Source organism: Micromesistius poutassou (assembly GCF_964030765.1).
Source record: "Micromesistius poutassou genome assembly, chromosome: 2".
Classification (NCBI taxonomy): domain Eukaryota; kingdom Metazoa; phylum Chordata; class Actinopteri; order Gadiformes; family Gadidae; genus Micromesistius; species Micromesistius poutassou.
The window spans coordinates 12,712,242-12,725,816 of NC_140272.1; the positions used below are offsets into that span (position 1 = coordinate 12,712,242).

The following is a 13,575-nucleotide window of genomic DNA, read 5'->3' on the forward strand; positions in this document are numbered from 1 at the left end:
CACACATTTTAAATGAACAAAAAAGCCCCAAACAAGACCAATGAATAAAATAGAAAAAGAGTCGCTAGTTACATTACAATTGTGATTTTAAATATTTTAATAAATGTGTCAACACAAAAGAGGAACATTCTTTGTACTTACAAGACATTCTATTTACATAGAGAAATAACTTGGCAGGTATAGTTGTTTTACCTCAGTGGCACTTTTCAAAGTTGGTACAAGTGTCTAATACGCACTCACATAGCATAGTATTAGGATCATTTAAAAACATGGGGGGGCATGAATTCTATACATGGGGTAAAAAACCAACACGATTTGATGTAAGCTTTAGATTGATTGGTTTAGTTTAGCCTCATCTGTCCTTTCCTATAGAGAAAACAATAAAGAAAAGTTTAATATTGCATGGAAGACACTGACAGACTTTGATACATACATATTATATGTACACAAGTCAAAAGTGTCTAAGTGACAAGTCTAACCCGATCCTTAAAGCAATTCATATAATACTGTCTACTTACACTACAAAGTGGTGGCGGCATTTCTTGGGTAACCCTGTGAGAAAAGTAGGAGACAAACAAAAATAAGAGTCAGTATTAAACACGCTCCACTCATCGTACCCGGCACCAGCAATATTTTCCTCAACACATTTTCAAACAAACTGCATCTCAGGTCCAATTGTTAGATGACACTCTAATAACAGTATTTTGTGCATCTGATCAAGAAGGCTGACAGTACCTTCACACTGTTGTTGTATTAAAGTGGGAGGCCTACTCACGGCTGAAGTAGTACAGTGTGGAGAGAAGCGCCAGGGCCAAGCCCGCCAGGATGCCCACCAGTGGCCACAAGACAACGGAGGCACAGCCCTTTGCTAAACAAACACAATATATCATTCAAGGTTAACACAGCATCATAGCCTGTCACACGTGTGAGACTGAAAACATAGACTTCTGATATTGAATGATATGGGCATTCAAAATGAAATGTAAAAGGTACAATTCTATATCTGCATTGTTCCAAAACATGATGCATCTTTAAGCACTCCAGGGAGCCAGCTTCGGGGGCCAGCCTGGTAGGGCCAGCTTGGGGAGTCAGCCTGGGGGCCCAGCCTGGGGGGCCAGCCTGGGGGGCCAGCCTGGGGGGCCAGCCTGGGGGGCCAGCCTGGGTAACTTACGCTGCGGCTTATGGCTCTTCTCCCGGCACTTGCAGACCGGCTCCTTGGGTTTAGGTGTTGGAGGGGTCACTGTCAGATAAATGTCCACAAAGACAGCTTATTACGACACAGTAGCAACACAGACAGAACACTTCCTTGGAAGACATTTGGGCATTTCCTTGAACGTTTCTTTTGTTTTGTTTTCTGTTTGATAATTAACCTTTCGCCATGCCAGAGCATGATTGGCTGAAGTTTGAAAAAGAACATTTAGTTCAATGGTTTTCAAAGTGGATGCTGTGTGTAGGTGAAACAAAGTGATCCCTCTTATCTAGCACCACAGTTCAATCAGACGAAAAAGAAGGATTGCCTTTGTACTGCCGGTCGTTAAGTTTTACACAACGGCACATTGGCGCAACACTCTCAACTAACGCAAAACAACTACCAGTTGCAGGGGATAAAGGTGTGATACCTTTAACTTTAGCATTTACTTCAACATTTATTTTTGTTTTCCTTAGTATTACTTTAGCGCTACTTTCTGTGTACTTTCTTGTTTTATATCTTGTGTCTCTTCTTTCACTGCTTCTGTACAGTTATACAATAATTTCCCTTCCGGGGGATTAATAAAGTGTTAATCTATCTATCGATACAAATAAACATGACTTGACGCTTGACCTTGCCTACGGGTCAGACCTCGGTTCGTATGTCCTAACGTTCACCCGCCCCGTGCACAGCAGGGGTGTAGGACGGGTGGAGCAGTGGTGTGGGTACCGGAGAGTAACTTTGGAGACACTTGGGTAAATACATCATTTCAGTGGCACAGCGCTTCTACTACTGACCCCCGGGCAGCAGACGGACCCCCGGACTCCACATGCCCGTTGTGTCCTTGGCCTTCGACACACAGGAGTAGACGCCGCTGTCCTCCAGCGTCACATTAGTGATGCGCAGCGTCGACCTGCCGGTGCTCATACTGGCATAGAAGCGGCTTCTGTTTTGTTCGGACCAGGATTTGTTGTAGACCCGGCGGTCTGCGTTGTTCACGCTCACCAGGAACTGCATCTGGGTTCCATCCCCCAGGCTACGGAACCACAGGAACAGATTGCAGGGGTCCAGGTGGCACGGACAGCGCAACTCGCTGCTGTTGATCTTGGGGTAACGGACCGTGACCTGAGCAGAACCTTGGAGAGGGAGGGGGGGGGGGGGGAGATAGATGTCAAAAGGAGATCGATCTAGGGATTGGACTGAGAACTAAAATATGTATTGTTCTAGTGCTGTTCTCGATTATCTTTGAATCTGTATTAGTTTGATCCCTTGAGGTTCTGTGAGGCTCAATTGCTCATGCATAGGATTGAGAGGGTCGGGGTTCAATTCGGCGCTGAGGCCACCCATGCTGAGAAATAAAGCACTGTAAAATGCTTCCGATAAAAGCGTCCACGCAACAGCTTTTATTTTTTAATTTATTTTGAAGGCGAAATTTCGTCTATTTAGATTGCGAACGCAGACTTTACAAACTTCAACACTTCAGTGTGGTTGATTATGTTACTACTAATAACTGTAACATGATTTGTCTGTTTTGATGACCGGTGGATGTAGACAATATGGGTTTCTCCAGACTTTTGAAATGGTGCATTGAAAATATAAAGGTTCAATGGAAGTTTATCATAAGCTCAGCGATTAGAGGATTGTTTCCCCCAAAGGCCAGAAAATACTTTTCGGAGGCTTAGTGGGCATCGCCTTTAGAAACTGACGCAAAAAATGCATTCGGCCATCAAGGGATGGCCGAACATCGTCAATATAAAGAAGATACAACCAGAAAACACAAGAATCATACTATGTACCAATAGGTTACAGAGGCACATTATCATCAAAATATATGTTTAGCAAGAATGGAAATTAGGCTGAACCATGGCGAAACACATGAAGAGGATTCCAGTCAAATATAGAAAGGTTGGCATGATGCAAAAGCAGCATTGTGACATCAACTCACCTTGTATGCAGTGTTGCAAATACATTGAAGATGTCTTAAAGGTTTCTTTAAGACATAAAGGAGATGTTATCTCCTCTATTTTTAGAACTTTTACTTTAAGCCAGATACGTGTTGAAGTATATGAATGGTCCTTGAAAATAATTGATGGAACCTGGCCCTGTGTTAAGGTCCTTGTGTCGCTTCAGATTGTTTTCATTTGTTAAAGATTGTAAAATAATTTAGTGTGTATTACATTATATACATTATTCAATATCAGTAAACATTCTTTATTTGGTGTTGTTTACGGCCACTGATCAAAATGTACGTAACAATCTCAATATGTACCATTTTCAATACCACAGGGTACAAATTAACCAAATGTCTCAATTCAAATAAAGCTCTGTTTTAAGCACAATTCATAGATTAGATCTATTGTCTCAACAATGTATGACACATTACAAGACCTTGATGAGAACTTGGGTAGTTGTCCTGTCAGAAAATTGTTATAACATCTTAGATAAAATCTCAAGATACGATATGGTAATTATATTATTAAATACACATGGAAATACTTTAGGTAAGTTCTCTCTTTTTCATTGAATGAAACCAACGTAAAAGCATTTGAGATACGAGTTTCCAAAATGACGGTGACATTGTTAGACTATCTAACCATTATTTATAACTATAACAATATATTTGTGTAAAAGATGATAATTTACAGGAAACCTAGGACAAGCTTCACAAGCTAGACTAGACCTGGGTCATAAACAACAAAATAACTAAGTTGTACACATAAGGCCAGAGACGACATATGCACCGGAATACACTTAATACCGTGATGCATTTGCGCAAAGCTTCGTAACAACAACAACTTTCAACTGCCTTACCTGATGTCCAGCATAAACATGTGACTGTTGTCCACACCAGTACTAAGTAGGTCATCTTGGCTGGCGGCCAGCAGCACCTGTGTCTGTGCATGTCTGACTTCGGGTTGGTGATGGTGATAGTGGGGGTCGGATGGTTTCTTTTCCTGCTGTCTATCTGTCAGAGAGGATGGGAGGAACTCTGATGACAGGGTTCTTAGTCGTCAAGGTAACACCCCAACTGTGACACACACACACACACACACATTCACACATAGAGGGCCTTTCAGAACAGGACTGAAAAGAGTACAGTCGTAGTATTCAGATCAGATCTATATTTTTCTTTATATACTCACTGTGAGGAACAACTTCAATGCATCATTTTCAAATCACCCAAAATAACAAAATGACTTTACACAATATTCTACAGTATGTGGGTACAAAGACGATCAAATAGGGAGTGCATGAAAATGACTAGGACTAAAAAAGGACTAAAAAAGGTACATGTTCTTCTCCCAACAACAAACAAAAGAACTCACGCGCCACAAAGAGAAAAAGCTGCCACACGCAAGCATCTGGGTGCAGGGTTGTGGTGTGGACCCCTGCCCAGGCAGCTGCGTGGCCCAGGCCTCAGGGAAGACCTGTTAGAGTGCATGTCCTACTACAGAGCTGGGGATTGGTTAGGCAGAGCTCTGATCCGACACACCTGGGGTTCAGGGGCCTACTAACAACCTAGTTGAGCAAGCGTAGGAGAAACCCTGCCATGGTATACACGTATACATGGTATACGCAAAAAAGGAATCACATGGGGTTGGAGCGCAGTAGGCCTTCTACTTGTTGGCTTCTTTACCAACTTTGATGTGCTGCTACAAATGTAAACTGGAAATGGGTCGTAGGTTTGATTAGTAAAGCAATACATCTGTCCAGCAATCATCCATCCAGCTATTCACATCACAATCCACATGAATGTTACTGTTTTTCAATATATTTCTCAATCAAACCTTCCTTGTAGCATTCTAAGCCTTGAGCGAAAACATATTTGCCCGTTGTTGATAAGGATATATCATTCTAATTCTAAGCAACAAATAATCCTGATTATTTATAAATATGATTTATTCCTTGTATTATTGCCTGTAGCCCAAAATAGGTTATATATTAGAAGGGCTAAATCTTATAGTTCCATCCTTACATTCTTAAGTTGAATATTCTTAAGTTGAATACCTAAATATTATCGGAGTGTTCAACAAAGGAGGATAGGAATCATAGCAAATTCAATTGACAACATTTTGATGCTTGGGAGTAAATACAAAAACTATCACAAATATCAAAATATTTACATAATTGATCAAAACACTCTATTCTAATATTAAGTTATGCTCATGTAATGTATGGAGCCCAAGCGATCTAGTCATTTTTTTTTTTTTTTAATTGCAATCATACCAAATAGAAAAAACATTCTGTAAAGAAAACTTTGAAACTATAATGTGCATTGTTCATTCATAGAGCAAAAATAAGTATGAATGTGTTTGGTTATCCAGATTAAATACCCATTCATATAGTCAGAGCAAACACATTTTACACAACCTTATCTAAAGTCATTTCTTTCCACGATATCAGAGCTCAGGCTGTAATTTTGCAATGCATTCATATGTTGTACAATATAGTGTATAATTCCTAGTGCATCTACAATCTACTCCGTAGCCTGTGATCTATGTGTGGGCTGTTTTTCAAAAGGGTTCTGGTATATGCAGAGCCTATGGTAGTCCTAAACACGGAGGATGTGGGTACCGGTAGAACCTGGCGGGGGTCGTGGATGCGAGCGTGAGGCGGAGAGAACCGCAGGATTCTTTGAAAACAGGAGCTTTGAGGGGCGGCTACAGAGGCACTCTTCACACATCTCTGTGTGGGCCTTGCAGTGTTGTTTATTACAGCGTTCTACAATGTGAAATGGCTAGTAGTAGAGTTAGTGTTAGAAACAGGGTTAGGGTTATTAGTAGTAGTAGAAGAGGGTTAGTAGTATGGTTAGGGATAGTCGTGGGGTTAGTTGCAGTAGGGTTTTAGTAACAGGGTTAGTGTTAGGTTGGAGGAGGGTTAGTGTTACGGCTAGGGCTAGTAGTGGTGTTAGTAGTAGAGCTAGTGATAGTAGTATGATTAGGGTTAGTAGTATTGTTAGCGCAAATGTTAGGGTAAGTTGTGATGGGATAGTGATGTAGTAGGGTTAGTGTTAAGGGTTAGTAAGGAGTTGGGTTATAGTAATGTTAGTGTTAGTAGAGGGTTAGTTTGTAGTAGAATAAGTGTTAGTAGTAGGGTAAGAGTTTGTGATAGTAGTAGGGTTAGGGCTAGTGAAAGGGATATGCTAGTGTTAGAGAAATTGTATATATATTATCTTCCAAATCTCGTGATTCAAGTACACCAACATGATTTGTATAACAACCAACATTGGCTCACATTTCACATATTGTGAGTTTAATTTATCCAAGTTAACATTTCTTATATAATTTTCCTTCCGGCAACCTCATTGCATTGTTGATCATTGTTAAAAGTTAATGTCGATGTATTCATCTGATCTTTATCCAAAAAGTTATGAGTTCATTTCAGTGGTTGGCGTTACCGTGTCCTCGTCGTCACCTTTGCAGCTGTCTGACCCCAAACGAACTGCAAAGCGTGCACATTGCACACGTACATGAGCTTAATGTATGTGAAACCTCGAAAGGCCTCGAAAATAGTCAGAACCGTCGTTTTTATCTTAGTGTTTTTGTTACCAAACTTCATGCTTATTCAAGCAGTATAATCTGACAGTTATATATAGTTATGCTGCTCTGCATAAATCATGGGTGAACAGTGCCAACTACAGGCTACTAAAGGAACCGCAATGTAGATTTCACAAAGACCCTGAATAATTGCAAATACGTCTATTTGACATGATATTAATTATATACAACCAAGAATATATTAGAAAATGTAAACATATGAGTAATAAGTGCAATCAATGATAATTATACTAATATGATAAAGAAAAATAGCTTTATAGTGACAAGATAAGGTGTGCTGCAAAGGTTTTCCATTAATTAATACAAATTATACAATAAACTAGCCCGCCAACTAGGATGCTTGGCCAACACAATCTTTTCTGGATCTTCTTACACGGCAGTAAATGAATAACTTTTTCATGAAATTAGTCAGATTGTTAATGTTGGGGGGGGCTTGATGAAAAGTTTGAGCTGGACGTCTAAAACAGGCCCATAGACTCATCCCACAGCTTCTCTTCCTCCGTCCGCTTGTCCTCCATCTCTCGTTGTTTCTTCTTCTCCTTCCTGGGTTTGGGTTTAAGTGGCATGACCATTTGTGTCTCTGCTTGCTCAGGGGTAATCTGGGCCTCCGGGCGCGTCACCGCCAGTTCCTTCTGCATTACTGACGGATTCCTGGCCTTCAAGTCTTTCACAGCCACTGTCTCTTCTGCTCCTTTACCCTCCACAGACTCCTCGTGACTCCTTTCCGGCCTTCGCCTCCGAATGGGATCTCGATGTCCCTTTCTGCTGCTCTCTGTGTGAGAGATCCCGCCTTCCTCTCCTCCTCCTCCTCTTCTCTCCTGGGAGCGGTCGCACCTCGCCCTCTTCCGTCGCTGTGCCCTCCAAACCTCCTCATCAGAGTCCCGTTCTCGTAACCGCTCCTCCCTCCCGCTCCGGTGTCTCCTCCCCTTCCTCTTCTCCTCCTCACTATCACTGCTGGAGGAAGACGAGGAGGACGATGAGGAGTAGGACGAGGAGCTCGACTGCTCGCTGTGCCTCTTCCATGCCCCTGGTCGGTTAGGGTTAGGGGGGTACAGGGCGCCTGTGCTTGGGAAGAGCACTGGGTGAGGGAAGGAGGGACCGGGCTGATATGGAGGAGGACCCCAGCCAGCAGCTGGGTAGCCCGGACCAGAGAGGGGCTTGGACGATGGGGGTTCAATGACTGGGGGACAGTTCAGTTCATATATTCTGTGATGTATGCTGTCCCTTGGATCCCTTTCAGTGCTGTTGCCGTCCTTCTGTTTGCCCCCCTGGGGTGTCAGGTGACTGGCTGCCGGGGTGTTGATCCCACGAGCCTTCTGGACCTGAATGTAGTCGGCCAGTTCATCCGCAAAGGAGCTGTAGTCCTTTGGTTGAGACTTGCACAGGTCAATCACCTTCTTCTCCCTAGTCAACACAACGGGAGTGGTTAATGGTGCCATTTCATTCTTATTCTTTCTTATTCTTAAGTCCACAATCTTGTTGGTTCTAAACCAGTCCAGTTTTCTACTAGAAAAGCGATTGTAGATGAGACTTTGATTTGATGGAATTGAATGGAACTCACTTGACCTGGTGCTTGTTCCCCTTCATGTGTGCCTGATACATCTCCACGGAGGTGAACCGTGCATTGCACACCTGACAGATCAGGCCCCTTGCTGCAGACAAAAGGAGTCACAAAAATGCAAAAGGCTTGAGCTTTTGGGCGATGGATCCACTAACAAACTGTAAAAGACTGTAGTACGTTCTGACCAAAAACGTAATGTAATGACATGCTCTGTGCAGTACCTTGCTGGGCATCCTCTCCGAGGCCTTGCATCAACTTCTCCCTGGCTTTGTTCCTTTGGTGCTTGCGGCCATTATAATGCTGCAGGGCCATCTTGGGGTTGTTGAAAGGGGCAGCGCATAGTGTGCAGTAATTGGGGTCCTTCAGATCCTGCCCGGGGTTTGCTGCGGAGCAGACTGCGGGCTTCACACTGTATGAAGCCTGCGTCTGGCCAGAATGAGTTGATAGGCCCGGCTGATTCAACTCTGAGAGGTTGAAACAAGACAGAATGTCAACAGCACTTCCTTTGTGAAACCCTTACAGAGACTTAGTTAGAGACACTGGCCAATTACACACTTACAAATCCCCTTCTCTAGCAACACGAAAGATTGAAAACATATATGAAGTGAAAGAAATCACATAGATGGGAGCTTGTCTGCCATCAGACTTTAGACATGAATTTAAGTTCTGATTTGTGATACTAGCTATGCTTTAAAGATGGACTGAGTACAAACATGGCAACACTTAGTTTAGGAATGAGTTTAAAAGTTTTGGCCTTGACATTAAAAAACTTGCCTTTGGATGGTTGGAGGTGTTGCCTACGCAGGTTTTTCGCATGGACCTTGCCTTTGAAATGGGACATTGCCACCACCGGGGAACGGAACACCATGTTGCATAACTTACAGAAGAGGTCTATGTGTGTTGGCACATCTTTCTGAGAAAAAGACATGGAATTATTTTCACTTTTATCATTTTCTTTACAGAAGAATAGGAAATAACAATCCAGTAATTCAAATTCCCAGAATGCCAGCATGGTTTATACAGCTGCTTATGAATATTCTTTTCTTAAAAGATCTTAAGATAAAATCGACTTGCGTCGTGTCCTCCAATGGTTAACTGTTGAACCAATAACAGGTTATTTGTGATAAAATGTTGATTGCATATTGAGGACCACCAAATGATTGTATCATTCATTCAGTTGCATCATTTACCTTGAGGTCTCCTGAGTCTTTGCTCATGGTCCCCACTGCCCTCTTGCTCTCCAGGTACAGCTTCACTTTCTGGTTGTGCTTCTCTCCCTTAGGGGTAGGAGAACACAGGAGATGTCACCAACGAATATTTATCAACCAAGAAAGGATTCTCACTCAACTCCATGCAGCAATGCCCACCTCATAATGTCTGTGAGGCTCAAAGAAGAGCATAGTGTCACACACATGGCAGTAGTCATCAGAAAGAAGACCCTTCAATAAGTCCTGGTCACTCGGGTCTCCTACCAGGTCAAAAACGGTTAAAGGTTAGAATAAATAGACCCCCCCAAAATACACATCTTAACCGTTAATAATAATAATTTTAAAATACAGATTAAGCCCACAGCTCTTTCTGGATACGTCTATTCGGCTGGTCTTGTCTGATGTTTTACATTTTACATAGCCAACAATAACCAGTTTATTGTTTCTTCTTGTTTATTCCCTTGTCCTTGCATCTTGCACATTGCTACTACTAGGTAATAACTTATGCCATGTCCATATTAACATGCTCATTAATATATTATCCAACATGTGGTCTTACCTTGAGCTAATTTGCTACTTTGAGGAGCCACAGACATAATGCAGGTATCATGTACTCTTAAAATGTACTACATCAGTCTATTTGCACAAAGCAGGTTCACTTGCAGCTTACTACAGATCATATAATTAACTATTTTTTGTAATTTTTTCAACCTTAATGATTCATGTAAATGACAATACATACATACATTGTACTGTAATGTTGAATGAATACAAACTCAACTCAACATTTCAAACATGTCAGAACATACTGTATTTTATGAATAAATACATTACGCACTTCTTAATGATACTTTCGGGATCATTACTGGAGTTGATTGTACCTCATACCCAATTTAGATTATACTTTAGGGGATATTTTCTGAAGACACCACGCAGCGCTAGGCAAGGAAATTACTGGCATGAGCGCAAAATAAGTTGTATTGTTTTTTGACTTGTTAATAAGGGGAACCTTTCCAAAAAAGTTGCATTATACCAACCATTTTTTTGTTTATACTACAATGACTACATACGTTGAGGCCCAGTTTGACCGTTCTATTAAAGAGTCAGCCCATTAATTTCTTATCGCAATATCAAGCTTTTCCAAGTGCTCAATGAAAAAAACTGAAAATGTTCACATGTCGGATGAATGTACGTAAGAAATGTAATCAAGCAACACCGCCGTGGCTCTTTGATACTCGTAAATAGTAATGGGGAGGGGTCTAAAACCGACACGATTGATTGCCATTTAAAGCCAAATATAACCGAAATATATCGTCCAGCTTTTAACCCTTTACAAGGTCCTTCTATAAAATTTCCGATCCATATGCTGATGTTGGTGGTCCGGCTTAAAGTGGAAATTGTTGGTGTGTTGGATGAAAATGAACTACGTTTGCAGTAATTTGTTAGCTTGTTAACTACCTAGATAGCCACCAGAAAGAAACCTTACACGGGTCGTTTTGTTGCTATTCTAATTTCTAATGGGGCTTAATTTATATTGGTTGGGTTTTATTGGGAGATTATACTACAGGCGAGTCTCATACGCAAGAAATGCAATAAATAACAACTCGAGTTAGCTAAGAGGCTAGCTAACCCACGTAAGGACGTTGCTAGCAAGTTAGCCAAGAGGCTGACGTTAGCATTCCACTTAGGACGCCATGACTGGATTTTCGTTTTCTAAACAAACTCACCTTTAGTCTGGGCACTTTTTATTTTAGTGTTTATTAATTTGTCACCATCGTTTAAAGAGGCCGCGAAAGGGGTACTACTCAAAGTGTTAGCATCTGACTCTGCGAGTTGCGTAGCACAGACGCGCCCCTCCATTTTTCCCTAGATTGTGAGTATACGCACATCCGCAATTTGCTTTATGTGACACAGTAGGCAGAGGAGAGGGTCATGCATTGTGGCGTTATCCGGTCTACTGGTACGCTATTTCCGGTGTAAATTGGCGTGGTACGCCAGTTAACCGTAGCCGGAGCGCAAAGAAGATAACATGACGAAGAACAACAAAGAAACATTTAATATAAATCTTTTATTTTATATTTTTCGAAACGATGGCACCTAAAGATTCAACCAAACAGCTAAATATAAATGTTTATATTTTTATTTTAACTATTGTACATGCAAGACGTTTGTTTTTCACCTCTATCAACACAAATCACTTTGAAAGAAAGAAAAACCAAATATTAACAAAATATATCCTTTATTATAGGATATAAGTGCACACATACAAGGAAAGGATGTTTGGAACCTTTAATTGGCAATGTATTATAGACCACAGAGAGCCAAGAAAATGAATTGAAAAAGAAAATGTTTATGAAGCCCATTTAGTCAAGTAACTAATTTCCCCTATTTAGAAAAGCAGTGCAAACTGATCTTCTTTCTCATCCTACTTTCTCTTCTGTAACTCTCTGGCCAGGACATCCATCTGTGGACAAATATATTAAGCCTGATAAATCTCTTAATTGATAAAATAATGAACAAAAAAACAGCAAAAAACAACAAAGCATCTGTGTTGAATTCTCAGATTAGTTATGATTTGACTTGAATATTGTATGCATTTACTTACAAATATGTTTCTCAAGGTGCCCCTGTGCTGGGGCCTCAGGTAACTACACTCCCCCGCCTCACACAGCTTGATCTCATCTGAAACCTGGAAGGGAGAGGAGAGGAGGGAAGCCACATATTTACTTAGCAAAATAACCTGTGAAGGGTGACATGGGAGAAAAAAACAAGATATATAATAATCAAGTGTTGAGGGTGCATGACTCAAAGATAAAAGGTTCCAAGTTTAAACACCGACCCATCCAGTCATCTGCCTCACCCATACCTGCTCATGAATAACATGCATAAATTACTTTTTAGGTGGTAAAAACTGAACTATAACGCGCTTTGGATAAAGGTGTCTAATACAGGACCAAATAGTTCTTATAAAGTAAAAGCAGACTGGTTCACTCATCCATTCCTACCTCAGAGGTGGTGAATGCCTCTAGCTCTCTCTTTCCTCCAGGGTACCAGCCATGAGACCAGTGCTGGGCACTGGAGAGCTGAACCCCCAGACACAGCAGGAGGCCCAGAAGCAGCACCAGCCGAGACACATACATCATGGTCCTGGCCACGAGACGGAGAGAACAAGACGATGGAATTCACAAACACAAAGAAGGAGATAGAAGTATGAGTAAGTTCTACAGGGCTTATGGGGAAATGTGATGTATGATTTGATACACTTAAATCTCATTTTATATTTAACTTAGCACTTCATAAAATAGCTTTGAATTGAATTTGCATGTTATTGCCATTATTACGAGCTAATCTTTTATTTTAACACTGAGTAAATAATGTCTCAAGAAGGAAAGGCTCTGTTTTTTCAGTTCAGAATTATTTCATATTCGAGAACATGATCTGCTTCTTGCTGGGAACAGTGATCGATGCAAAATACACATTAAACCGCATTATAGAAAGGAAATAGATACATTCAAATTAAAAGTACAATTTTTTTTATGAAAAGTTAAAACAGAATGATCAATTCAGGTACAAACATGATGCCTAGATACAGTTAAACAGTGTGGCATAAAGAAACATTCAAACTTACCTTATACTTCCTTTGTCACAGGAACAGGTATCCACCCAGTTAGCAGTCAGAACAAGTATAGGCGGTGGTCCAGTGCGTATGGTCCTCCTTGGTATAAGTACCTGCAGAGAGGGGTTTCCAGATCCCACGTCACTCTTCCCTGTGGTCCCTCTACCTCCGCCCACCATGTTGACCCCTCTGCTCCTTGGAGAGCCTTTGACGCCACCAGGGGTCAAAGGAGACGAGGGATGCGGACCACTGGTGCTGTTCCAATTATCAGGGGCAAACATTACTCAGGAGGGTGGCCCACCCCACATACTCCTCCCTTAAACACCCAGGTTTCACCATTAGCCTCACAAAATGCATTTGACTGATCACATAATCTCCTAAGACAAGGAGCATATGCTGGCCTCTTGGGAAGGCCGTTCAACATCTACCATCCCATCTGAAGC

General features: G+C 41.5%; 3 protein-coding genes across 3 annotated transcripts; all 3 read right to left on the reverse strand.

Moving 5' to 3' along the window:
* On the reverse strand, positions 1 to 4,216 carry cd8b (cd8 beta). Its single transcript, XM_084463942.1, has 6 exons — positions 4,001 to 4,216; positions 1,987 to 2,325; positions 1,172 to 1,240; positions 776 to 868; positions 519 to 552; positions 1 to 366 (listed from the first exon to the last, which is right to left on the reverse strand). Exons 1-6 carry the CDS (start codon positions 4,089 to 4,091, stop codon positions 342 to 344), a joined length of 651 nt encoding a protein of 216 aa, XP_084320068.1. The 5' UTR covers positions 4,092 to 4,216; the 3' UTR covers positions 1 to 341.
* A 1,294-nt stretch (positions 4,217 to 5,510) lies between these two features.
* Positions 5,511 to 11,376, reverse strand: zmat1 (zinc finger matrin-type 1; the record flags this gene model as incomplete). Its single annotated transcript, XM_084464457.1, has 7 exons — positions 5,511 to 8,151; positions 8,309 to 8,399; positions 8,530 to 8,772; positions 9,083 to 9,221; positions 9,499 to 9,585; positions 9,676 to 9,776; positions 11,244 to 11,376. The coding sequence occupies 7 exons, from the start codon at positions 11,374 to 11,376 to the stop codon at positions 7,206 to 7,208; spliced, it is 1,740 nt and encodes a 579-aa protein (XP_084320583.1). The 3' UTR covers positions 5,511 to 7,205.
* Positions 11,377 to 11,941: 565 nt separating this feature from the next.
* Positions 11,942 to 12,659, reverse strand: gnrh2 (gonadotropin-releasing hormone 2; the record flags this gene model as incomplete). Its single annotated transcript, XM_084463816.1, has 3 exons — positions 11,942 to 11,980; positions 12,122 to 12,205; positions 12,522 to 12,659. 3 exons carry the CDS (start codon positions 12,657 to 12,659, stop codon positions 11,942 to 11,944), a joined length of 261 nt encoding a protein of 86 aa, XP_084319942.1.
* Positions 12,660 to 13,575: the final 916 nt, after the last annotated feature.

Bases quoted from the DNA above. Each gene is read 5' to 3' on its own strand.
- cd8b (XM_084463942.1), bottom strand. From the start codon at position 4,091: ATGCACAGACACAGGTGCTGCTGGCCGCCAGCCAAGATGACCTACTTA. The intron at 869-1,171 runs GTAAGTTACCCA...GTGTTTGTTTAG, and splicing joins GAAGAGCCATAAGCCGCAGC to CAAAGGGCTGTGCCTCCGTT. The intron at 367-518 runs GTAAGTAGACAG...TTTTCTCTATAG, and splicing joins TGCCGCCACCACTTTGTAGT to GAAAGGACAGATGAGGCTAA.